This window comes from Dinoponera quadriceps, unplaced genomic scaffold (genome assembly GCF_001313825.1).
Source record: "Dinoponera quadriceps isolate SergipeBrazil2010 unplaced genomic scaffold, ASM131382v1 scaffold367, whole genome shotgun sequence".
NCBI classification, from domain to species: Eukaryota; Metazoa; Arthropoda; class Insecta; order Hymenoptera; family Formicidae; genus Dinoponera; species Dinoponera quadriceps.
In genome coordinates, this window is record NW_014554712.1 from 2,605,184 (window position 1) to 2,632,973 (window position 27,790).

Here is a 27,790-nt window from a genome sequence, read left to right on the forward strand (position 1 = left end):
ATATATATATATATATATATAAGATTAGCCTAAGTTCATCTTCAGATGTTTCGCAGTCAATGAAATGAGTCAATGATAGCATCTGAAAATACTATACGGGAGACGTCTTAAATACAAGATTTGACGATGAAAATCGGTCTAAAAGCAATCTAAAATTTCGACCCGCTTTTTCTCTCTACCCTTTACCTGTTCGCGTCTTTGAGACTTCACTTTCCGTTCTGTGATGGCTGAGCGCTTGCAATTTTTCCGTAATTCCGTGAATTTTGTCGGCCAACGAGGACCCGCTGCTGTGGCTCTCGGCAGCGATGCCGGCGACCGGTATGCCGGTGCTATTAACGTTACTGCTAGAAGTCGTGTGCGATGTAATTGCAGCGCAGGCAGTTGTCGAGGAGAGCACAGCCATCTCCTGGGAAACGAACAAACGCGGATAATATCGCTTTAATCCCCGACCGTATTCTTAATTTTTCGCTTTTCAAAAGGCACTTCTGTTCCGACATGACCATTGCGGCTGTAAGGGCCCCGTAATGCTACTTTGCGCGAATTTCTTCTGTCCGCCCCTCTGTATCCAATTTGCGCGAGTTTTTATCGTCGCGGTAATAGACGGCCCGTTCGTAGCAGCGATTTTTAGCCTAAAATTGCGATACGCACCTTGAAAGCCTTGCTGTCTACACGCGGGCTCTTCCTAACGAACGAAAGGAAGAGATGTCGGCATAGTTCATCGGGCGTGTCGATCTCCAGATACGTGTTCAGAAACTTGCGAAAACCCTCGTAATCGATGTCCTGAAACGTAAGAAAGGCGCGCGATTAATGAAGCCGTTCTGAAGGCAAGTGACTTTAACATGCCGAATTAAAAGCGTCATCTTGACGAAATATCACAAGCAACATTTTGTACTTAAAATCTGTCTTTGTTAAAATATTTTTACTAAATTTTTAACATACCCGTGTGTTAATTTAACATATTGTATCTCAATAAATTTTGTGTTGAATCGATATTCAATAGGTTCAAGTAACACATTTTATACTTGAGTGTCGACCATTATAGATATTTTAATTTTGTGTTAATTCTTGATATTTGTTACTTTTCAACATATTCATCTTATCATGTTAAATTAATACAAGAATTTGTGTGGACTGTTCGAAACATGTAAAATGTATTAACACGTTGACTGCCACGGAACTTTTCACGATTCTGGTCTAAGAAGCCAATTTGATTTAATGAAGTAATGAAGCGACGAGATAACTCGTAGTTGGCGTCCTGGGCAAGTAAACAACCTACGAGATATCTCGTAGTTGGCAGTCAACGTATTAAATTTAACACATTTTTTACTGTTTTTTTTTTGCGATTATTACCTAAGCACAATCGTGTGAAGTCTTTTGTTTCAAATCTCGTCTGTGCGCCCCCGGGAAGATCGAAGGGATACGAAGTATGCTTGATCGCGTCTTCATTATCACCCTTTGTCCTAAGCCCGAGTATAGGTCGGGGTAGCGCGCAGACGACAACTGCTGAAGCCCGAGTATAACTCGGGCTTGGCTATTTAATTTCATACGTTTCTGCTGTCGGCTTATTCTCAGGTTTTCGGTCGTTCCAAATGTTTCATAGAACTTCGGATATATATCCCCCTTCTTCTGGACATCAAAATTGTCCCGGATCCCATTAATAAATCATCTTTAAGGCCAAGGTTTCAAAGTTATCTTTATCAGATTCATCGTACACGAAATATAGAATTATTAGCAATATTTGGCGGAAACAGATTCTTTCACGCTTCCCCTCCATTTTACAGCTCATGATCGCAATAATGAGAGAGAGAGAGAGAGAGAGAGAGAGAGAGATAATGATCTACCGCTACAAAAGAAGAACGGCTGTTAATTAACCGGGTATAGGAGCCGCTGTCTAGCACCGGTCGAGTCTATTTCGATTCTACGATCGCGAATGAATCTCATTCGGACGAAAATTAAAGCCCGATGAAACGCGTCGTGTCGCTAAAGAATCCGCAGCGGAAGACGCGCATTCCATAAATTGACTAATTACGATCGTATGCGGCGCGACGCATGCATCGGATTGCGCCTCCCCTCCCCCCCCCGCCCCCCGCTCTTTGTCGATGGATCGATAGTCTTTAATGCAATTAACCGTGCTCCGCTGATTGCTATTCACGGAATTCCTTTCGTCGAGATTGCGCGCGCTTAGGCCATGTCTCTCTCGGGTAAAATCCCCTCGTGAAAACTAGCCGAGCTTTCAGGTGGCAATAGCATTAGCGTCAGAGATGTCCTTCCTCTCTTTTTCTCTCTCTCTCTCTTTCAAGAATTACACGAATGCTCGTCGGAAAAACTCGCTTCGAGGGATTGTGATCGAGGCTACTATGAAATAAGTAGTGAAACTCGCTTAAATAAAGTACGTGCGATAGAAAATTGATCTCACGTAATCGCGAGTGTTCCTTTCGCGTTACACACACATATATATGTATATNAGACAATATTAAAGAATCGAGTTTAGACAACGTCCAATTTCATTAAAGGCGAGAACTTCCGATACGTATTTATCGAACGGGACGCAATTCAATTATCCTCGTGCAGCCACCGTCTATAAAATCAATTGTAATTAAATATACATAACCGACGAACGCACGGCGCTTTCGATGCGCGATAACCCGAAATAATTAAAATCGCGAAGTATGCAAAATCGAGGGTGGTCGCACAATTGCGAGCTTCGCGAATCGTTACGTTCGTAGCAAAATATATGCAGGAGAGCAGTTGGATTTTATTTTTATAAATATCCGTTATACAATATAGTCAGCTGCATCAAGTGCTTTTTGCAGAGTGTTTGCCGAAACAGACGACCGTAAAATTACGCAGTTATGCGTCGAGATAAATGCCGGTCAGAAAATTTGGAGCGTGCGTTTAGAGCAGCAATAGTTTTGCGCGGTCAATTTGGTCGTTTTAATTAAAGCGCGAAGCAATTAAGAACTGAATGACGTTCCAGACGGACAATTAGAATCGCGGCACATGACACGCTCGTGGCGTGTAATATATATAATAAAGGAAATTCGTCCCCGAAAGTGACAAAAAGTCGGCCAATTCCGCAGGCATGCGCTCGCTCGCTCGCTCGAATCTGCATAGATATTAAGTCAACCGCGAACAAGCGAAAATTCATTTGCTACCGGAATTCGTACTTCATCTTGTAGAATCCGGCCAGGATAGCGGATGTGAACGCTATGCGAATACTTATTCCGTAGCTTGTTCGGTTTAATCAGCAGTTTTCCATACGATTAATAGTTGGTGTTACCGCGTGATTTGTTCGATTATCAATCGACAGCGAGATTGATGCCTCGAATGAGTAACGACAGTCTAGTAGCTGAATATCCGTGGTATTAAATCTTGACGAAACTCGCCTCGGGGATTGCTAGGAGTTATCCGCGCGGAATATTATGTACGCAAAAGTTGGATGCATGCGATGCGCAAAAAATCAGGATCTCTTTACCGTTAAAATTCGTCGACAAATCAACATGTCGGTATTCCGTTATTACTGCGAAATTTAATAACAACGGCAACGTGAAATTAATAAAAAAGCTAAATTATCTGATGCTCACAAAAGATTTATCGAGCGACAAACAACAACTCACTAACTGTAAGATACCAATCAGCTTAATTATCGCGTTTTCAGAGTGTATATTCTTCCGCCTTTATCGCAAGTTTTTAATTAGAGCCGCACTAAATGGATAGTTTCATTGAAAATGGCAAAAAGCTAACCCAGTTTCGAGTTTTATTTGAGTAGGTTTGAGAGCTACTGTGACATTTATCGATACTCCTAGCCTCAAGGACGCAGGGCGTCGCCTTTTTTTGCTCCGTTAAACTTACGCTATAAAATCGCGAGCGGAGAATGGTACTTGCAAAGGGCGCGGTTCGTGATGATAAAAATGTGCGCGATTGAATATCACAACGAGTTAATCGTCAAATTCGGACTGTGTCGTCCTAGTAATTTCCGTGCTCGAGATCTACGAACGTTAATGTAAAACATATTTTTGCTCGCGGTTAACAAAAGACGGAAAAAGTGCGGTTATTATTAAGCTGTAGTTATTATTAAAAACGCGGCACGTGATAAGTTGCTTTTCCGTTCTAATTTGTAACGTCATTTCAGCGCACGCGGTATTGTGAGGTAAATTAAATGGAAATGCTTTGACCTTACTTCGAACCAAGTTTTATAAGTAGAGCCAAGTAACTTCGGAAGGACTTTGATTTTCTTTTAACGGTCAATTTAAACGCTATTATACGTGGTTCAGTAATTAATCAAGGTAAAACGACGCGTGGAAACGAATCTATTTAGTCCAAATTATATTTGATTAAACTAACGTGCACACATAGTGAAATTATTAGGAATGATTAGACGTGACGATCGATTCTATGTTAGAAAAACGCGATTTTTCAATTAGCGTAATCATTTTACAATCTTTAGTACGTACAATTCTCCCATTTGTATCGTATGAATATCCGTTTCAATGTAAAAGTTCCAATTATCAGCTTGATAATTCTCCTCTTCCTCTTGTGATATTTCTTTATCGAGGCGGTAGACGTGAAACCAATTTTTGCTCGGTCTCCATCGAACGCGGAATTTTCCTATGTCGGCGGAATATCTGGATTTACCACTGAGCCGTTAACGCGCCTATTTTGTCCTTCAATCTCGCAGTGATCGAACGTGTTCAATTATTCTGAAAATGATCTCTTTGTTATTTCTAACTAACTAAGCTTCGTAGCTTTACATCGCGGCTTAACCAGAAGTATGTAATACGGGCGTTTAATTCGGCTATTCAGTGCCATACGTTCGCAACTTTTAAAACTGGAACATTACGACTCGCTGTTTCGTCTTCTTTCGGAAATCACAGTCCGTCGATAAATTGCGCTTTGTCAACGAAGGAGATCCTTGTTAAAAACAATAACTCAATAAATGTACATACACGAAGTGAGTAATCTCCTCTCCACAATAGGTATATTGTGGTAGTTTTCACGGATAAGGAACCTTTCGGTGGTGGTTACAATCTCTTCTCACGTGAGCAATATAGGAGAGGAGACGGGAATAGACGGCACTATACTGGTAGAATTTTTATTGTCGAAGAAACATCGAGGCCGTTATCGGGAATCTCACATTTAGACGACCGCATAACAAACTATTTTATGAAATAGAGTAACGTCTCGCGCCAGTGGAATATTCACATGAATGGGGCGGCCATTAAGCTTTAAGGACAGACGGATGGAGGGACGCGAATCAGCGAGGGCGAAATTCGAAGGGAGAGAGAAATGAGGTCACACTGAATGGTCACGTAAGGAAGTGCCAGTGACGTCAGCGCGCCAGTGACGTCACCGTCAGCTCGTCATAACTCTGTTAGGGTGTCGGAAAAATAGGTCGCGGGGAGTGAAAGAGAGAGAGAGAGAGAGAGAGAAAGACGTGTATCTTCCATTTGTTCGATGAATGCGTGCTTTCAATTACGCGATCTCATGTCGGAGTTGGAAATAAAAGGAGAAAGAGGTGAAAACTTGAGGAATTCACACGTCGAGGAATACGCCGAAAGTCCAATTTGATACAGGTATCCATCGTGTCTATCGACGTGGCAGCAATTTTTCGATTTCACAGCTTCGCGAAACATCGATTGGTCTGCATGAATAATTTATGAAGCGCGGCATTTGTGCTCCGATTGCCGTCTGACAAAATGCGGCGGGCAACTTGGTGCGACGGAAATGATGGTGTTTCGCGCTCTACAGCCGATTAATGTGGATCTCGACGGGGAAAAGTATACAACGATCACGAATTTCTGTGAAGCCCCATTTTTTCCAAATTTTGGCAGAGTTCTGTTAAGAATTCTAGAGAAAATCTGAAAGTTTAAGACTCATATAGAGTTAAGTAATTTTATGTTTGTCAGCTTGAAATGTTATTAACAGCTTAGCGTCATACTGACCAAAAATCAAATTTCTCTTATTTTGCCGATTAGAGTTATTTTGGTTTAAAGTAGGTGGTTTTTAAAAAAAGGCAACTTTCAAAGTGTCTTAAAATAATACTAGTCAAATCTCAAAATTTTTATGCAATAAGTACTAGTATATATGCACTTTTAAAAAAAAAAGAAAAAAAACTGAGATTCCTTTTTAAACTGAAATGAAAGTACTTGAAAAATATGGAATTAGAATAAAAATTACGAGACGACAAAAGTCATGCGTCTTCACGGGCCAAAGTGTGGCGAACTAAAGACTGAAAAATAAGTGTGACTAGCTAAAGATAATCGTTAGCTTTAGGAAATCGGTTTGTAATTTTTTTATGCGGGAACGAGATTGTATTTTCCCTATTTACCGTCTCCGGAAAGAGATACATCTCGGATTTGTGGATAAAACTTATAAATACGGTAACGAGCTAACTTTTGCTAACTCACTCGACAACCGTCTCGGGTCGAAAATAGCAATTGACCCACGAGTCCGCGTTAGCTGACGAGCAACGACAACCCCGTCGTCGTCACCTATGGTCCGTCATCGTTCACTTCATCATCGTTCACATCGGTCCAGCGGTAAGCACCGCGATAAATCAAGCGGATTACGGCCCCGGACGGAAGCGACAGTTATCCCGCGCGCTACGCCGATCACGCGTGGTTAACGCGTTCAACTATTGCGCGGAGCGACGTATAAGCTCTCGAATAACGATAATATACCCTCTGGCGGGAACGCCCGTTGAAAGACATTCTCCGAATCTCGAAATACCGGGATTTTATAGGCCGACACCAAGGAAGTTACGATTATCATTCATACACGGCGCATATAAAGATCATCATCATCTCTTGGTCGGTTAAAGAGACGATCTCGCGAGCTTTTTATCAGCTTACACGTATGAACGGTACTTAAGAGAAACCGCGCGCCGGCATCCATGAGCAATCATTCGATAGGGGGGTGGGCCGCAGTGTAAACAATTTAGGCATCAAGAATAGCTCGATTGTCCATATACCTGGTTATAACAAGACCTTAAAGGTTGCTCTCGAGGCGGAGTGGCTTCAATTAAAAGCTCTTACCCGTCGGGGGACCCACACCCTGTGTGTGTGCTCCAATATAATAAGCTTCTCCCTCGCCTATGTATAATTCCAGACCAGGATATATCGTATTATACATATTTTTCCCGCGCTTTGTTCGCGCGCTTCGACGCAAAAATGGTTGCGTAAGTCGGCCTACGTTACCCGTTACACGCCTGTATTCACGATGTAATAACTTTCTCTCTTTTGCTCTACGTTTACGAACATAGTCGGCGAGTGCAAATCGATAAATAGATAAATAAATAGATAATCCTTAATTCTCGTAGCTTACCGTCGGATAAAACCATGTTTCACTGATTGTTTACCGTTGTCAGCGCGAGATTACAATAGGAGTCGTTAAGATTACGCGAGATGTTTTACTTTTGATAACGACACGAACTCACGATTGTTGTTATTCTCCATTTATCGCCCCGGAAGAGATACATCCAAGAATCTCGCGAAGAGGGTGAGGTAATAAATTCACAAATATAGTGACGAGCTCCTTTAATTTTGTCTCTCTCGCACAACTTCGCGACGCAGTAAGTGAAACAATAATAATACGAGCGAATATTCTTATTTCGTCGAGGGAAGTCTGATTCAGGACATAGCATCGTTACCGTAATGGTTACGCGGCTGGTCCACCACGCGCTCTTCTGATCTCTCCTAATTGCTCAGTTTGGCATAGTTCGCATACACGAACAGCCGTTGTAGTCCGACTGCTTCTCGATCAGATTTATATCTCTTGCGCTCCACTTGGAAACTAGAAAGTTTCATTGCGGTCTCGCAGCTCCTCCGGGTCATTGTCTAGCGTCAGCTCGTAAACTCGCGTCGTCCTCGAGCGTATTCGTATTCGAAGAGCCCGCTGGAGCGTATCGGTTATATTCTACCAATTCGTCCTTTATAACAGCGGCCGTATATGTCGCTTGAAGTTCGCCCAAAGCAGTACTGCGCGCCGGTGATTCATTTCTCCGCGAGGAAATAACGCCGGGAGCAATTTTCTCCGTCACATTTTCATTATTCGCCTTCATTACGTAAATCGAATAACATTTGCGTGTTTACACGTTGCGCTCCACGCCGTCATGTAATGAGAATGACGTTAACTCGTTGAAATATCTTCATCCTCGCGATATTTTTCTTTGATCTTTCGCAACATTTTTCTCATCAATAGTAACAGTCATGTTCAATGAAACACCCATCTTCGTTATTCACCGTTTTCTCCCGTCTTCCAGGTAAATCCCAATTAGTGACGAAGTAACTTTATCGTGAAAATAAATCAATAAAATGTTTTAATAATACACGTATTAAGTATAATATTTATATAACATTTATTTTGTTCGAAAAATTGGGATTCTTATTATATTCGATTTATGATAAAATTTTAATTAATTTATCCCTCAAAAGTGACGAAAACACCAATTAGTAACTTTTTGTTCCAACACATATATACCTGTATTACTGACAGGTAACAAACGTACAGATAGCCCTATTACTGACAGGCAAAAACTATTATTTCAGTGTCACAAATTGGTACAGATTCATGAATGTTGCTTTATGAATTATTAGTTTATATAGACTAAGAACTCATATTATTTGCTAAATTATTCCTTAATTTTATTATAAACAAAATATACAATTTTCCCTTTAAAAATGGGGTTTAAAAATAGAAACATTTATATCGTTGTATATCGTACTTATTTAGGTAATAATAGAGATAAATAAATATTCCACTACTGATTAGCGACATATATATGTACTAACTACAAAAAATACCTTTTTAACTTTTTCGCTTGTAAAGTATTTTTTAATCTTTCCTCGACTCTGACAATATGATTTCAATTGCTTCAGATTAAAAATAATTACAAAAGAATCCCAAGAAGACGGCCAATTTTGTCGGCGAGTAATTGTTCAAATTGTCACCGTTGACACCATGTTTATAATTATGATGTTCCAACATTCACTATGGCTTTAAATTTTATACGAAACTTATTATGACGGATAATATATAAAATTTAGAGCAAAAACACACATTTATTAGGATAAGTATGGAGCTATATTATTTGACTTAAGAAGAACAGATTGGGACATTCACTTTAATTTTTCGATTTTGCGTCTGTAAAATGACTCGTTTAATCCGATGTGCAAACTCTCGATGCCTCCCTTCTAACATGTATTATACTCGTCGTGACACCGTCTCTTATTTCTTCGAAAATGAATCCTGCTCTCGGGATAACAATGAAACTTCTTTTCGTTATTGTTTTTATTATGAGAAGAGTATTAGAATAAAAACTGAAGAACTCGCATACAGCGAATCTATGCAGTGGGACAAAGGGCTTGACATCGTTGAGGTATTATCGAGTTAAAGCACCGTGGTTTCCGCTGTTCAACATTGCGATGAAACATTTGCGCGGAGCATTATGACAATCGGAGCCGCTTGAAACTTTTGTTATTTCATCATTACGAACACAGCGGAATCAAATTTACACAATAGACGCGCCGTGGTAATACCAAGTTTTAACATTCTAGTGCGGATATTATACTGAAATTGCCAAGAGGTTCTGAGGGCTGCTTTTGACCCGGTTTTTAGTATGTGTGCGTGCGTGCGTGCGTGCGTACGCGCGTGTGTGTTGCGTGCGCGCGCGCGTGTGTGTGTGTGTGAACTTAACCTGTCTTTCTTGCGGGAAATTACATAGAATATTTATATTGCGCAGTGGGTTACGCTCTCGCGGTCTGCGTTTAAACGCAAATTTCTTTTAGCCTTAAAATAAAACCTTATCGTAATATATATATATATATTTTTTTTTCCACTCCCTCCCACAATTCAGCTTTTGCCAACGCTGTGTTACGACACTATCGTCGCATTTAAAGGACTATTGTTCAGAGAAAAAAATGTTTTCTCTTCGAATTCAGTGCCCGTTCGACAAGTACCGTGCGAAAGTGCGAAAAATTGGTAAGAGGGATCGTATACGCAGGTCCTCGCCGTTAAAAAAAAAAAAATAGACGCGGCTTAATTGGCGATTTAATCATCGCGACCGCGTCGCGGAAGGTTGCCGAGAGAGATTAACGTTTTCTGGCGCACTATTAAATTTCCAGCTTACCCGTGAGTTATTATCCGCAATGACGTCCGCGAACTTGACATATAGCTCGCGCGGCTAAATACAAACTAAAATGATAATGCCAGTATCTCCAAAATTGTATGCGCGATAAGGAGATTGTACATGGAAAGAAGGAATTAGCTGTCCATATAACTGAAATTTAGCTATCAGATCTAGTTTTTAACTAAAAACTAGGTACATGAACAAAAAATTTGCTAAATTAATTAAACTTCAGTTGTATGAGTTGTATTATATGAACTAGTTAATTTTTACCTGTGGGAGCTTTACCTTCATGTGCGGAAAGGAACGTTTCGACTATTCGTTACCGTCACGTCGATCGATAGTGGAAGCGCACAGAAGACTAGACGGCGCTACGTCACCGTCCGTCTAAAATTTATCGTAGCCGATGTAATCGTCGTCGCGAGATCGCTTTTGGTATTTCCGTCGAGATAGTCAAATAATCCGCGCGCGAACGAGAATAGACCCGAGATCTTTGAACTTCTGAGAGATACGTCAAAGAAAAAAAGGAGAAAGAAAAAAGATCGGACATAGATCCTGTGAGTGAGAGCGGGCGGACGATTTTCCGCGTTAACGCTTTTAATCCCATTGATAACGTGGATTTTCGTTTAAGAGACCGTATTATTCTTCACTTTGGACTAAGAGAAGTTTTTCTTTCTTTCTCTCTCGGAAACTTTCGCAACACGATCTCGAACATTACACCACATTGTCTATTCAGCTGTCTCTCTTTCTGGAGGAAATGAAAAACTATGTAGTTCGGTTTAAATGTGCCGTCTGGGCGACCAAGTTCTCCGTTAAGCTACTCGACACTTAAATAGTACAAGCTTATCGTTTTCTCGGGCACTCGTGGGTTCCTCGATCGGTGCGCACGTTCTAAGATTCGAGAGAGAATTACTGAAATGATTCGTTTTTCTTACGTTACTCTGCTCACTCGCCAGGTTCAATTAGGGTTGTCATCCGTCCTGTCGAGATTACCCCGATTTATCAATATTTGTCCCCGACAGGATGGCAGTCGGAACGCTGAATATCCCAATTTCTACAGAACAACGTACAGACGTGATAAGTAATGCTGTTCAAAGCAATAAAAGGTATATGTGGAAGTAAATTTTTAATTGTTATTTTAAATGTCTCTTCACGTCTAAATGTCACGTATTATATCATGTTTGTTATAATTCATATTTTATTGCAGTTTATCTTTTTACGTTTAAAAATTGTTTTGTTCTGATTATTTTATTTTCAAATACTATTAGTATATTATATATATTACACAGGGTGTCTGACACAAGCCGTTTCATCTATCACATGCTTGTAGTTTAGGTCAATGTGAACGAAAAATCTGTGTACCACTTTTGCAAACAACCACGAAAAATTTAGAGTTATTAATAATTGAAAATGGCCGTGTATAGAGGCTTCATTAATTAATAACTTAAAAGTTTGCGTGGTTATTTGCAAAATGGGATTTTTTGGTTCAAAATGGCCTAATCCACAAATATGTTCTGTATCTAGCCAGAGATCAATATATGGAATCTTAAACCTGCCGTTAAATACTTGTAGATTAGGCAATTCTGAACATAAAAGTTCTTTATCCCCCGGTAGTTGGAAATCCCGCTTTCTGTCGAAGAAAAGTCGGTACTCCCGAGTTGAACGGATGTCAGGTCAGCGGCACCTTTATCGAATGGGTGCGTAACATGGATAAAATACGCTTGCATACGCATTCAGTTCCGCGAAACGCGTATCATCTAAATATACAGTACAGCGAGCGCCCGAAATAGCTCCCGACTGTTTGTTTTTGCGATGGCGACTATGCTCTCGCGTACAATTCCGTACGCACTTGATGCGATGTTTGTTTGCGCGTAAGAGCGCGTCATATAGGCACCGAGTTGCCACACATGCGGCGGACACGCACGCGTGGAAACTCTTGCAAGGAGATCGTGTAAAAGCGCGATGCATCGATAAAAAGGGAGCAAATCCTGATCGCGTTCTCTGTCTCTCTCTCTCTCTCTCTCTCTCTCTCTCTCTCCGCTGGAAAAGGAGAAAAGCACGGGGAAATTTACCTGGCGCAATCTCCGCTTCTCTCACTCATTCATTTACTCTTATCGCAAGTGATCAATAGCTTAACGAAGTTACTTAGACGCGAGATATTCAAATGTAGGGGATATCATGTATGCAAATGTTTATGAATTCAAAAGGAAAAAAAGAAAGCAATTTAGAATTCGTACGGCGTATAACCTAATGCTCGCTTTATTTCTGTCCGTTGGACTGCGCCAGAGATATAAACTGCGAATTACGCGTCGCCGGATCGAACGAGCTCGGTCATTATGTGTGGGATATACAGTGGCGAAATCCAGACGCGAAAGAAACATGTATCCGGCTACTGCGTAGATATCGTTGCGTTTCTTCGATATTTCTCATAATCGAGATTTCTTATAACGTTCGTTTCGTTTTTTCTCAAAGAAGTTCGCTCACTAAGTGCCGCATTTTCGGGCGATTCATATACTTAGTATTTATTGAGCAAAATTGTATTTCTATACATTTATTTCGCTATCTAAATAATAAATGTTCATGTGAAACCAAGTTGAGGTAAACACGTAAATACAATATTATAGATACGAAAATATTATTTTTTTTTTTATTAACACTATATGTGTCAGATGGATCTAATAGAGATACAGATATATAATAGAAAGATGTGTACGAGCGTTTAAATATATATATCTCGAATATTACTATAAAATCTTCAATACTGTATATTTTCAAAATGAAATAATTCTGATATTTATCTATAATATCTAGTCTTTATCTATAATATCTAGTCTTTATATCAGTCTGTATATTAGTTTTGATATGTCAAAATTATATATGTAACTTTGATAGCTGTCTGACCATCTATTGTACATAGGTTCGCTTCGTCATATTTTTGGTGTGTTCTGACGTATGTAAGAAAAAAGTGGTTGAAACCGTGGCGGATTGTATGCATATTGTCTGCTCGCAGAAAGCTCCGCGAAGATTCGCTTCTTCCGCAGGAAGCACCAAATGGGCTATAATCAATTTTCATTATACTTATGCTACGAAAACTTCATTTATTATACTCTAACTCCCAGTACTGAAAATTTATAATATACGTGACGTAGAGTTTCAATATTAGCAATGAATATACGAACATAGTTTTCGACGTACTAAACAAAAAAGCGCTCGCAGTGTGCGGCACGAGATTTCATCCACTGCTCGTCTAGAACAAGATATTACGTGTATAAGATTTAATACAACAAATAATATTTATATTGATGCTGCCGTACATATGTATCCGTCGTAAATAAATGAAGAGCGATTTTCCGCGATGGAAATACGCAACGGAAAGATGCTTTTCTACGGATACCGTACGCAATCAAAAGGTTAACGTGTACGCCGTTTGATTTAATCTGAATGTTCCGTCCGTCCGTCCGTGATCCAAAGATCGTCGAAAGTTTCTTCTGATGTTCTTCCGCGTCGTATCTCCGGAATTTAGCCAAGTATTCCGCTGCACGCATAGAGAGGTGATATCCGGGGGATGAATATCCGCGCTTGATACGTTGATTCCTTTTGTATTCCCTTTTTTATTTTTCCTTTTATCTTTTTATTCGACGAATACACACGTGACGTTTCACGTGGTTGTAAAATGAATTTGAGCGCAAAATGTTCAAAGATAGCATTCCATTAATGCATCCCGCACCATCTTTCGAAGAGATCAGGATCGTCGGTTTCAAACGAACGACACGCGTTCTTTTCCTCATGAGAGCCTCGCTCCGTTCGATTTATTATTACACGAAGCAATTATCCGTGAGTCGCGAAAAATTCGATCGAAGTGATATGCCGAAGCGAACTGTTGTCTTTGAAGTTTGATTTAAGACGAGCGTTCCCGTTCCGCTCGAGATATTCGCGATTCGAATAATACGTGAATAAATCCGCGATATCGCGCGAAGCCTCGCGAGAGACCGATGAAATTCCCGCACGACGGTGAGAAAATTTATTACCGCAGAAAGTTTCTCTCTTTTTACGAACGGATGAGAAGTACTTTAAAATATACAAAAAAAAAAAAACAGTGTACATAAATTCACAGACATTATCGCACACGTACATACGCAGCCAAATGTGTAAGTTTAGATGTGACGTCATATACCACAGATGCACAGCAGATGCAATCGCGAGTGCACCGACCTCGACTCCAACACCACCCTGAACAAGTACCGAACTGCAGATAGTGACGTCATTGGCAAGTCCCCCTCTCGTTTCCATGGAAACAATGACGTCGTACTTTTCGCGCGAGGTATATGCGGCGCGTTTTCGAAAAGGTCAATATTCCCCACGTGAATAAAAAAGTGAAGGGACGAATATCCGAGGGAAAAAATGCTCGATATTTTCCGTTGGCCCGAATTTATACACATTAGCGGACGGATTTAATAACAGGAATATATTTTTTCTCCTACGGCAATGGAGCGAAAAGTAAGATCGTAACGAAGGAAAGGGATTAGGTCAACTCGGATTATACTGGCGAGATGTTGACTCGCTTTCTCCCGTCTTCATCCGCTCTTCTCTCGACATTCTGTCGTTTATCCGCTTCGTAAATGAAAACTCTCATTATGGGAGACGCTTCAGCAATCGAAGGTTTGCTCTATTCAAATTTCAAATCATCTTCTAATGAAACGAAATCATTGTCATGTAATTACGAGTAAGATGTTCTTTCGGACAGATTCTCAAACAGTTGTATTTCCGCAATTCCGTGATTCTAAGGCACGTCGTAAGCAAAATTTTACGTTCTGCTTCTTACAAGAAGCATCTTTACGTGCATAGAGGAAAAGTGCTAGATTCGAGTAAATAATTACTTCAATAGTCCTTAGCAAATTCTTGCTACTCGGATTAAGTAAATTTTACTTGAATCAATTAAATATTACTTGATCCGAATAAAAATTTTTTAAGGAGTATTGGAAAAACTATTTATTTACTTGAATATAGCACTTCTTTCTATGAAGGGACCAACGAACAACTTATGTCGCAGAATTCCGTTAATTTCGGATTATCGGAATACCTCCGATTGATATTTATTCGGTGGCCAAGTAACTCTCCCATCGAGTTATAGCGAATGAAATCGCACGAGACACAATAGGGGATGAAAAGCAGCAATAGCTCCATTCTCGATCCTCGTTTAATACCGATCGAATCGATCACGCCGGTGGTCCTTTACAATTTTCTCTTTGTCTCACCCCCTCTCTCATTCGTATGGCAATAAGAGGAAAGGATGGATCGTCCGGAATGTAACGAAGAAAAGGGATTCGGATCAGCCGGCACGGCCCAAACGCCGCTGCTGTTGCTGCCGCTTTAATTTCGCATTTCTTCCTTCTGCTTGGATAAAAACGCGCGCGACCAGCCGAGCAGACGGCAAATATTTTCTTGCGACGTCGTACGTTGCCGGGGGAGGGAGGAAACGGCGAAGAATTTTATCGCGCATGAAGGCGAACGGCAAATGCAGCCTTCGGGCCTTTTAGCTCCCAATGTTCTCCCTTTTTCTCGGCTCCTTTCTCCATATCCGTTTCTCTCCCTCTCTCTCTCTCTCTCTCTCTCTCTCTCACGCGCGCTCTTTCTTCACTGAGGTTTCTTAGAGAAGAGATGGCATATCCTCGGCGAGTGAGAAATGCAAACGAAAAGCTGGCCGCGAGAAATTTCACCCCTGATTACAGTGACACAAGTTTTCTCCTCTTTGCTTCCTCTCTGTCGTACAACGAGCGCACGCTCGGTTTTCGTCGGCGTTGATTGTCAGGGTTTCGTTATATGACGGATTCATTACGCGACGTTACGCTATGATAAATAACGAAACGATGCGTTCGGCCGCACATTAGTCGTTACGACGATTTGCGCAGAAGATATCGGCTGCATCCAAGTGATTTATGATTTCGAACGTGATGACTCGCTATGGAGGAAATATATTTAATTATGAGCTCGAGTTCGCGTGCTCGACCGCAGTTTTCAAGCCTTCAAGTACGAAAACTTGGCGCGATTACGTGATAATCGTGTATACAAATTATTCTTTCCTGCAGAGATATGATAATGACGAGTCGAGAAATTTTCCTGTGTATTTTAATCAGGAGAAGACTTTGGTATCCGACAATCGAGAGAGGGTTTAACTTATATTATTAAAAACACGTCGTATAATTTGCGTGAAATTATCGTCACGATCGAATGTACAACATTACACACGTATTAACTACAAAAAATATCTCGTTACCTTTTTCGCTCGTAAAATATTTTCAAATTTTTCTCAATAATACGGTTTCAATGAGATTAAAAAATAGCTACAAATAAGTGCCAAAAAAAATGGTCAACTTCTAAAGTGTTGGCGAGTAACTGTTCTTATAATTATGATATTCCAGCATTCACACACTATGGCTTTTAATTTTGCTCGAAACTTATTATAAGAAATAATATATAAAATTTAGAGTAAAGATAGATTTTTAGAATATTATTTAATTTATTAAGAAGAATAGATGCGATTGTCACAAATTGGAACATTCACCTTATCGCTGCAGATATCACTGCGTCCCGAACATAACATTCGGTAAATGTTAACTGTTGAATAACGGAGAGGACGAGACGAGTTTTCCTTGCAAACTCAGCAATTGGCCTTCTCAAAGTGTTTCTCGTTGTTACAAATACATTTGCAGAGGAGTTGTGAATTGTATAGCTCTCTTCTCTCTTTTTCTTGTTCCTTTTCTTCACAGGCACGAAAAACCTCATTCGAGAGCCCGACGGTACAAGTTTTTCTTTATCGCCGCGCGTGCTTTATTGCCGTTTTACGTTTACGAGTGCCGGTTCGCCACTTGACGTTTTCATCGCCCTTCACTTATCCCTTTGACACCGCGATATATCCTTCGCCACTCGACACTGTCGCCGAATTGACAGCCCTCTGCACGCTCAGTACACTCGCGAATAATAGTGACGCTGTTATGTCAATAGATCTTTCCTCTCGGCGATGTGACGTAAGACTCTTTAATCTCGAAAGAAACTAGACGCATTTATGCAAAGACGACACTCGCGCATGTTTTTATCCTCCCGTGGGGCTTATATCGCTCCTTAGAAATTTATATTTCCGTGCGAAGTCTCACAACCGGAGTCTAATCGGACGTGCAGTCGTCATTATTAACAGCTACTCCAGCCGATAATAAGCAGCTTGCATTAACTTTTTCCGTGAGTGTTTCGAACAATATTTGCGCTGACGACGACGTCGGAAGTCATTTATTGCGCAAAAGAGGAACAAACCCGATTTTTTACCAAGCGTTTTATGGATGCGTGCCGTATTTTCACTGACGCGGAACTGTCATCAATTTAGTATTTGTCAAGCAAAATTACGTTCCCATACATTTACTTCACTACTTAAATAATAACTATTAATTTGAAACAAAGTTATGGTAAACATATGTATATAATATTGCGAAAATATGATGTTTCTTATTATTGTATAAAACAATGAATCTAATAGAGATGCACAGATAATAGATAAAAAGAAATATACAAGTATTTAAATATAGGTATCCCAACAGGGACAAATTTCGTGTGCCGAAAACAGGCTTTGATTTCGGGAGCTTCTGGGAGATTACGAAGAAAGAAGTCCGTATAGGTGTTCTCGCGATCATCCCGTATTCAGCTAAGCCGGATAGAACCGGCTTCAGGCCGGATATGCATTTCCTAGGTGCGATGCTGCCATCGAACTTCGAAATAACCGAACGAGATGGAGGATGGTTTTGAAATTAGTTTCTTCTTGCATAATTACGTGCTCGGTCGGTCGGTCGGTCGGTCGGTCGATCGATCGATCGATCGTTTCGTCTTATTCCAACGCGCTCTAGATTCGGCGAGCTGCTCGCCGAAACGTGATTGATCGGAAACGGTGAAAAACGAAATGTCGTTTCGCGGAAGACGACAATCGCCACCGGCGACTAATTTATGCGGACGATTGTAACGACTAACGACGATATACTTGAGACCAAGCGTACGGGCTTGTAAATCTCCCTCGTGTTGTCAGTTTTCTAGGCCAAGTGGAAAAATCGTAATATAAACTTCGGCTGCGGTTTACCGTCGCGCGCGCGCGCGCTCGACGTTTCGTCACGCTCAATAGCGCGGATTCCTTCCAGCTGTATTCTTATTCTTCTTCGATCTCACGTTCGTGAAAGCGTCGTGTGTAATATTTTCACAGTATCTTCGAATTATATCAACTCGTAAGCCAAATTGACGACCGCGGTGCAACGTATAGAAGAAACTTCATCCTCGTAAACTGATATCACCGACAACATTCCGCGCGCCGTCGGGTCGTTGATACAAATTTACGGCACGCTTCGAGCGAAAGATCGGTCCCAGTAACGCACCCAGTAACGCAATCTTCGTGAATCTCGGACGAAAAAAATCCCTCCCTTCTTCTTTGTCACGATGGCTAGCACATGTTTCAAATGAATGAAATGGCCCGCATCCCGGGAGTGAGTGAACATTTTCGTCGTTTGAGTGACCACTTGGCGCATTCTTTTCTCCTCCAAGTAGACAATATGCTGCGACGGTTGACACGACCTCTGTTGTCGAAAGTGTCACATTCCCGCGCTACGTGTTGTTTTAAATTAGCTTAACCGACTTTCATTATTGTAGTTTGATCGAAATTTTACTCTCATTCGTGTAATTAAGTATTGTCCTTTTTATCCCTCTAATTCGATTTCTCTCCTTTTATATGGTATCGATTATTTATTGGAATCGTTGGTATCGATATAAAAATGAACGCCATTCATCGGAACTTGTTGGCGCTTCGGTTTTAGTGACATTATTCCATAGAATAATCAGGTAAAATCCGCGCACAGAGCTGCGTTATACATTTTCGCGACATTTACGAATTGTTCGGAAACTAGAGACGATGTTTCGTTCGCGTAATGTGCCGACGTTATTCGCAACTTTCGTTCCCGACGAAACAACTGCGTTGTTCGCCGGAAGGAAAGATCACAAAGAGGAGTGAAAAGAAAGAAGGTAAATAATAAAATAAAGAAAGACACACACTCGCACGCTTCAGAGCCGTTTCTTCGGCGCTACTCGAGAAATCTAATTCCCCGCCGCTGTAACGGAACGTTATTGCATTCGCGACTTTACTTCGGTAATTTAATATGGGAATGCAACGACACGGGGAGCCTCTGTTTTATATTCGAGATGGTCCAGCGAGTGCGGAAGACACGCGCGAGTTAACTGTTTTGCGTGCTTCTGCGGGGCATCCATAATCGCGACACGAGACCACCGCGGCAACACGAGACCACCGCGGAAGAAAATATCCGCCCATTTACCTCTCTGAAATGTCTCATGGCCAATAATTGTGGAGATGGCCACTGAACGCGTCCTTACTGCATCTTTATCCTCTTTAGGGATATTGATGTATATTTAAGTAAGTACGTTCAATTTTTCTTTCTCAGAAAGAAATATCTCTCTGGAGAAATAGCAATCTTTTTATTGATATATTTAACCGGCGCATGTTCTTCTAACTTCGGCAATGGGTTCCTGGAGATTAGTGGTTTATTCAATTAACGAATTAATTGATGAAGCGAACGGAAATATTCACGAGAACCTGGAGGTAAATCTACGAGAAACACGAATCCAACGTAGAAGCCAAATCTCCGTGAAAAAGTCTCCGATACGAAGGTGTAATTAATTGCATTTGAGAAACCGATACAACCAATAGAGAATCAATGTTAAGAGGTACATAGTAAAAAGTTTTATGTTATATTTAACACATGTCTCAAACGATTTACTTCAATTTTTACGTCAATTTAACACAAGGTAAGGTATGTTGAAAAATAACACCAATTTTTCTGTCAAAAATTAACGAAAAATTAATATGTTAACCGATATTGAAGAATAAAACATGTTATTTTAACACTTTCATGTGTTAAATCATCGACACAACACAAAATGTTGAGATAATATAAATACAATATGTTAATTTAACATACGGATACGTGAAAAATTTAACACAAAAATTTTCACCGATTTCTACACAATTATTTTTTACTCTGTAAAAATGTAACCAAATCATTTTGTTGAAACTCGTAAAATGTTTGTTACCAAATTCTTTTTTTTTGCGTGCGTCCAAATCTACCGTAATTTTGATGGTCATCAATTTTTGTACGACCAACGAAAATTAACGCGGCAATCAACGTGGTAGAATTTGCAGAGAAATTGATCGACTCCAGCGACGTTTCGATTATCGACGATAAAACACGTGACCGAGGATGGTAGTTTTCGTTTCAACGGAACAAGTTTCTGAGCAATTTTAAATGTTGCCTTTCCGGGAACAGAAAATGGCGGTTATCCTCGAAAACATCCGTGGAGGCCGAAACGTAAAAACCGGAGTTTTCCGAGAGAAGATTCACGATATTTTTCCGCCACTCGGTGAGGCAAGTGGACGGTTGCGCAAGAGGAGAAAAAAAGTTATCGCAGGTAATAGATTCGATCCTGATAGCCGAAGGAAAAATCTGGACAGCGATATTTTACGAGTCGGGGCCTCGGCAGGCTGTATACGGGCCGTCGTAAAAGCGATGGCGTGAGCTTGACAGCGCAAAAATTTCGCTTTACGATAAATAGCTTTCTTAAAGAGATAGGACAGCGTGCCTTCGGACAGCTGAGTTAACGCCGATCCTTCATCACGGCCATTAATTCTCGAACGATCGCGAAAAATATGGCGAGAGAGCTGCCGTCGGGGAAGTGTCGTGCAAAGTGAACATTTTGAGTGCAACGAACAAGCAGATGTAATAAGCTCCTTTTCATCGCTCGAGCAAGCCGACCTTGAACAAGGTTTATCGAGGATCTGCTCCGCTGCAAACTTCAATTTACGAGCATTAAGATAAATAAGATAGTCGACTCCCTTTTTATCGAGCGGATTTTCCATAGATAGGATCTATTAGAACCACGCGAATTAAGATAGGCGTTGGATGAGTCTGCCTTCCGAATTCGCACGCCGGTTTCCGGCCGCGACGTGCGTTAAAAGCCAGCAAGGCAGCAGGGCCTCTCTATCGTCGTCTTCAGAACGTCTCTTGATCCTGGCTGACCGCGCGTACGATGACGCAGTGACCTCGAGGCGGAGTCTCTCTTCGTCCCCCAGCGGGCACGCTTCTCTTTGAGTGCGTCAGAGATGACGTCACGTAGCTAGGCAACCGCACCCTTGCGGCCCACGAAAACCACCTTTCCGTCCCGTTTCTCATTGTCTTTCGTGTTCCGAAGGACGAGGCAGACGTGTGTGCACGTGACAGTAGCTCGATAAGAAGTTACGATTCCTGGAGATTCCCTCTTCACGTGAATGCATACCTCGGGATGATTGCTAAAAATATGTCAAACGGGGAAGCGGGGAAACGTCGCGATGTAATAATTATCGGGGTGTTCGGAAACGGGAAGAGTCCCGACGATAATACTTTTAGTCAATGTAGAAAAGTTCATCTCCCTCGGCTGTCTACTTCTGTAATATCTTCTCCCCGCTGATTTGCGAGAAGCGACGGAACTTAACTTGCGAGGATTCACTTTTATTCGTCCCACTTTTCTCGACCCGTCCGTCCTTTCGTCGGGTATCGCGAAGCCAAGATCATCGTCGCGCAAATATAGAAGCGTAATCGATTCGTCGCGCGCGATAACGCGGACGGATGCAATGAGGTGCATTACTGGAGGTGGGAGACGTGCATCAGAGCATTGATATACGTCCTTGTCCCTCGTCGTCGACCCTCGTAAGGGACTCTTCGTCGAGAATATCTCGTTCACAAAGCTTAATATAGAATCCGAGACCTCCCCTCTCTCATCTTCTTGTTGTTCGTTTGTCCGAAGCCTGTGCGGTTATGTAGTGGAGAAAGAAAGAGTCAGGAGACAGTCAAGCGTGAATGCCGCACGAGCGACGCAGTTTCATTTTTACGTTATCACACTTGTGTAAGATGTAAAGTGAAATCTCTTGGGATCGCGAATGAGTAGATTTGCATTCGTTATTAAAATGCGATGGCGTGCGATTTTTTATAAAGTTCCGTAATTTTTACGAGAACGAGGCTTTACAAAATGTATAGACGTTGATGAGCTCATTGATTAATTATTTGTCGATAAAAATAATGATAGTAATGCGCAGAATTTTTCGATGAAAGGAAAGAGAAGGATAGAGACGGTGTGTTTTACGTGCTTAGTAACTTTTCCCGCAATAAGATAGCCCACGAATCGACTTGAGCACGGAAAGCCGCATTAGGATTTCCTCGTAATGACTCGTCCACTTCGCATCAGATTTCAATTAAGAGGATGGTCTTGCCAAACGTATTTAGTTAATTCGCGCTCGGACACGCGGTGACGGCACGCTCGATTTAAGTGATCGAATTTTGACGACCGAGCTAATTACATCCGGCGGAGATACTTTGCAACCGAAATAACGCGATCAAACAAAACGATATTACATAAGCCGTTTCTGGTATACCGCAATGCTCGCGAGTGGAAATTAGAAATTGAATGTATGATCGTTGGAACTGAATTTCTCCTCCTTCCCGCGTTGATACCCACAGTTATGAGACGGCGATTCTGTGCATGAACGCAATTTTATTGATTTAATGCCGCTTTATTTGCCTGCATATATGGCACACATACATGGCGTTTTTGCGTAAACCATATCTCGCGGAAATATTTCCGCTACCGATACGCGTGTTTATTCAATTAAACTTGCGATCGTCGAGGAATTATTTCGCGTGTTATTCGCGCCACTTTCAGCGAGTCGGGAGGGCGATCGACATTTTTCTCGGACAAATCCATTTTTCTATGATCTGATAGTTGTTTGCTCCTATAAATCTCGGCGAGCGACGCATGCGAAAGTGTTTCTCGATCGAACGGAAATCATTGACGTTTTATTTTGCTCATCAATCGGACCGAAGAACTTTCCAGCAATCGCGGCGAAAATTAATCCCTCCCGACAAATCGGCTTTCTGAGTGACCGGCTGCGCTTCACGTGACGGACTTGCGGTTGAATGTGACCTCTCGCATCGCTGGTGCACATTTGTCCCCCGATGGAATCTCCAATTGTGAGTTCTCGGTTACGACCGGGGAATTTCTAGACCTCTTGATCTCCCATAACCGTCTCTTAGCATTTCAGCATCGATTGTCGCACCCTCCCCCGGGAGAGAACTCACCGTGCAGACCACGTTTGTAAATGTTGACGGTCGTTTCCGATTTCAGTGACTTTGCCAACTCGCGCATCTCACGCGCGGAGGAACGAAGGTAATGGATTTCCAAACGTTTCAAGGAGCGGATATACGAGAACGTCGTTAAATTTTTTCCCTGTACAATAGAATGTTAAAAATCTCATCTAAAAATTAATTTAGAAAAATCTCTAAAAATAATAGAGTTGGAAAACATGTCTATAGAATAAATTACACTGTACGAATCATAATAATAATGTTTATTGGGAAGCATGAACATTACAAAACAGATGTCTGGCCAAATTTCGATACGAGTTGCTTGCAAAAGGAATAGTATCAAAAAGTTTCAACAGAGCTTCACGTATCTCGTCGAAGGTTCAAGAGACGCGAAAGAGGGAGAGAGAGAGAGAGAGATAGGGAGAGTCAGAAACTGCCTCTTACCGGAAATTAATCGACAGTTTTATTTATACGCGGTTGGCACACAAAAGTCGACGATACTTTCATAGTAGCCCGATGTTTACGATAGTCGAGTGGTACTCGTCGCCGAGCGAATAAGTGGTGCCACCGACTGCACCGACTTCGCGGAGTCTTTTTCGCGACGATTACCCGGCCTTAATGGATTTTCACCGTCCTGTATGTACGGTAGGACGAAACGGGTCCTTGAGCACTCTTAATGAGAATAATGAGATTTACGTGCACGATGAGTTCCGGCCGGTGATTTTCGCAACGCGCTGATGTTCAATGCATCATCACGGGCGGTCCATCTTCTTCCCATTTGCGCAAAGAACGCTCACGAGGATGAAGAAATATAAAATCAAAAAATTTCGTCGTGGTTTTATGCAAAAGGATCGAAAATAATCACACACGTATGAGTGTTAATGTATGTCTCGGAATTTCATTATCACCGTTCTTACATTCCTCGGCCCGCGTGAGAATATCAAACAAGGGCGGTGGATTATGTCGATGGCGTGGAGGCGGTAAATTCACTTGCCGACTTGAAAGCGCCATCGGAATTTGCGGAAAGACGCCGGCGACATAGAAGAAAGTAATTTAGATCGCTCAAAGGGACTATCTTGAAGCGCGCCACAAAATTACCATGACCGCTGCAGGTCAGCCGCCTTCTCTGCGACCTGTTGTAACTCAAGCATTTATTGAAGTTCGGCAATCTAGACGGAAATAAACGTAATATATAAACGTTTAAGCCACTTTTATGCGTTACGACGCGATAAATGGCTTATTATCGAGAGCCGATTTTTCACGGACCGCGATACTAATAATATCGTAAAAGAACGACGGGCGAATGGCTTTATTCATTTGGGAATAACACAGTGTAGTTGTTGAGCTTTTGAGTGTATTTTAGAATTAAACGGCCGCCGAGGATGAATTACTTTGAACTTGTGTCACAATCGATGAAAAGAAAATGACAAGATCGAAAGTAGTGTGCTGGATATAAATAACGCTTCTCTATTGAACTCGATGTATCGAAAGATTTTTTTTTTTTTATGGTAATACTTGGATTAAACGAGTAAAGAAGCGAGAAAAAGGAGATAAGTAAGGAAGAAATTTATCCGAGTCGAGAAATTTCTCCAGAGCCTCAATTTTAGTTCTACATTAAATCTTCAAATGGAAAAAACGGCAATACGACTTCACCATTTGTAGCACCAAAGGAGCACAATAGTGCCCCTTTGAAGATTTAATGTAAAACTAGATTTGATGTAAAATTTCGACTCGAGATAATTTACTTCTACTTTGAGCCCGATGATATCTTAAATTTTCGTTTTTCACTGTTTTTTTTCAAATTAGTTTTACATTAATTTTTCAAAGGCACACTAAATAGAAAGTTTTCTCCATTTGGAGACTTAATTTAGAATCGAATAGACTTAATGTAGAAGTAAAATTTCGGCAACGTCAAAATGGGTTGTTCAAGATAGTATTAGAAATTATCTGTAGAATTAAAAGTTCCAGGGAGTGTCGTCAAAGTAGGTTTATATTAGACCATCTAAGTAGATATAAATTATCTCTAAAAGCTTCAAAGTATTGAATTTCGACACGGAGTTTCCTCTTCGCTCTCCGATCATCGAGAACGTGAATCTTTTTGTCTCCACGAATGCAATTTAACAATGCGAAGGAATAGGATAAAGTAGATAAAACGGAGAATTAAAGGAAATGAGATCGTAATCGCTCTTGTCCCGATCATTAGAGACAGCCGTCATGAAGCGAGACTGAATACACACTGTGGTGGGTGTAAGGTTCGTCTAAAGGATCGTTATCGCGAAACGATGGTATATTCGTCTTTCAAGCCGACGTCTATGCATTGACCGGAGGGAAAACATTATCCGTTATTGTGTCAACCGCGATAACAGCTTTGTCGTCTCCTCCTCAATTTTTTTCGCGAAATCTTTTCGTGATTTGAACAAATATTTTATCCATACCAATTAATTCATCGTGTCATTCCCTTTATCTTTATCTCATCATTTCTCGTCGATCTCTTTTATGATGTACAATTACGAACCAAGGAGATCTTATTTCGCTTAAAAAGAAAAGGAAAATTTTCGCGCGACAACGAGCTCGCGTGCCTATGCAATGCCACAAGGAACTCAAGTCGATCGTTAACGAAAACTCTCTCACGGTTCTCTCTCTCTCTCTGCCTCCTCTCAGTCGTCCCTCACGCAATAACTTCCACCTGTCCGCGAGAGCCGTATGTGTTCTGGATGTTACACTAGCGGGAATATTTTGCGATTTTATGATGAACGTCCTCCCGCTGTGGACGCAGTATTATACTATCTACTCTTACCTATACTTCTCATCCAAGATATAAACTGCACACGTTCACATGACTGATCTGACTCCGCGCATACATACAACGACGGAAAGCTGCTTTCTTCCAGAATGCGGAAATGACCGTGCGATGAAAAATTCATCGAGGAGCAGCAGTCTGATTATTAAACGCAAAATCGTGAGTTTACTAAAATCGAGCTTTACACGGAAAAAATATACCAGTTGCAAAGAATATATCCAAATTATATTTCTTTTCGCAATATTTTTGCAAAAAGTTTAAACTATGCCGAAATTGTAGCGCAAATTACTAACAGTTACACAATACATTCTGCAAAAATTACGCGGTCAATAAAGTAATTTTTGAATTACAGTCAGGTCGTTTTCAGTGTGTATGTATGTTGTAACATTCGCATTGTACTTTTTACAACAGATTTTTGTGATTATAGTAGCGTTATGGTATTTACACGGTATGATTATCAAGTATATTCTTCCTGTTTTTTTTTCCTAGTAATTTTAGTGTTACACAGCGCGTTTCATGATACAAGCAGAAAGATAACTATTATACATGCAAAAGCAAATAGAATATATATGATGGAATAATTTCGTACGATGCTTTATTTTACATACAGAATTGCTTTTCTTACAAATAGAGCATCGCGTACGAAATCATTGTGTTATTTACTTTCTACTTGTTTCTGCACGTAAAATCGTTAGAGGAGAAGGTGGTATCATGGCCTCTCTTAATATTTCCATTATTACGTGGCGAATTCTAGTGATTGCTTATGGAATTATCTATTTAATAGCCCGCCGTTATGGCGTTAATAACTGGCATTTTTATTTCTGAACATTTCATTTTCAAGGTACATTTTAGCATTTAATTATACATACTTCCTCATTCTTCTCAAAAAAAACTTGTGCGTATTATCACACGAATATATGCACATTTGAGTGCATTGTTCGTTATTTAACATTTCACTCAGCACTGTACATATTTACGCAAGATTAATAGCATTTTGTTAATGCGACCCTTCCTAAAGTTTGTTGCAATTTTCTCTTTCAAAGTTTTCACGTCGAAATAGATAAGTCTATTCTAATCTCTAGTGCACTTCTGCACTGCTTTTGACAGACATTATATTTTCTGACAAGTCAGTATCTACATTCACGGTTATATTCGAACGGAGATGGTCGCCCAAAAGTAGACGGCTTCAGAGAAGTCTGAAGAAGGATCCGCCGGCAAGAAAGATTCATGTGTTATGGAGATACTACAAATAGTAGTTACAAGTGCAATCTAATGATTTATAACTTTACTGTACATTAGTAATGTAAAATTTGTTATAACGTATAACGTTAGTTATAACGTAATATTTTATACTACATCTATACTAAAAGTGAATACACGAAACTTATAAAAGATCTATTTCATCATAATAAAATCTTTTACGTAATGTAATAAACAATTTTAGTAATTACAACAGTTCTTTGATAAAAGACGTATTTTTAAGTAAAAAGATCATAATTTTCACCATAATATAGTTCAAGTTTGCTAAAATCTTATTATTATTACAATACTTTTTCCGTGTATCATTTATTACGAATCGATCATTGCATCTCCGGTGTTTTCGCCGCCGTCCTATTGTCTTTCCACGTAAACGTCGTGGAAGATCCGTATACCTTAAGC

The 27,790-nt window shown here is 40.7% G+C and overlaps 1 protein-coding gene across 5 annotated transcripts in view; it reads right to left on the reverse strand.

Annotated features, from left to right (window-relative positions):
• The window catches only part of LOC106741083 (diacylglycerol kinase 1), a 91,537-nt gene that overhangs the window by 22,105 nt on the left and 41,642 nt on the right, over positions 1–27,790 (reverse strand). For 3 of the 5 annotated variants that reach the window (XM_014612719.1, XM_014612717.1, XM_014612718.1), the window contains exons 4-5: positions 649–780; positions 187–406 (exon numbers count right to left, since the gene is read on the reverse strand). In XM_014612719.1, the coding sequence (XP_014468205.1) occupies positions 187–406; positions 649–780 (352 nt within the window). Of the gene's footprint in view, positions 1–186; positions 407–648; positions 781–1,350; positions 1,512–11,058; positions 11,178–27,790 lie in introns of those variants that run through there. The other 2 variants (XM_014612720.1, XM_014612721.1) reach the window with 2 other exon arrangements.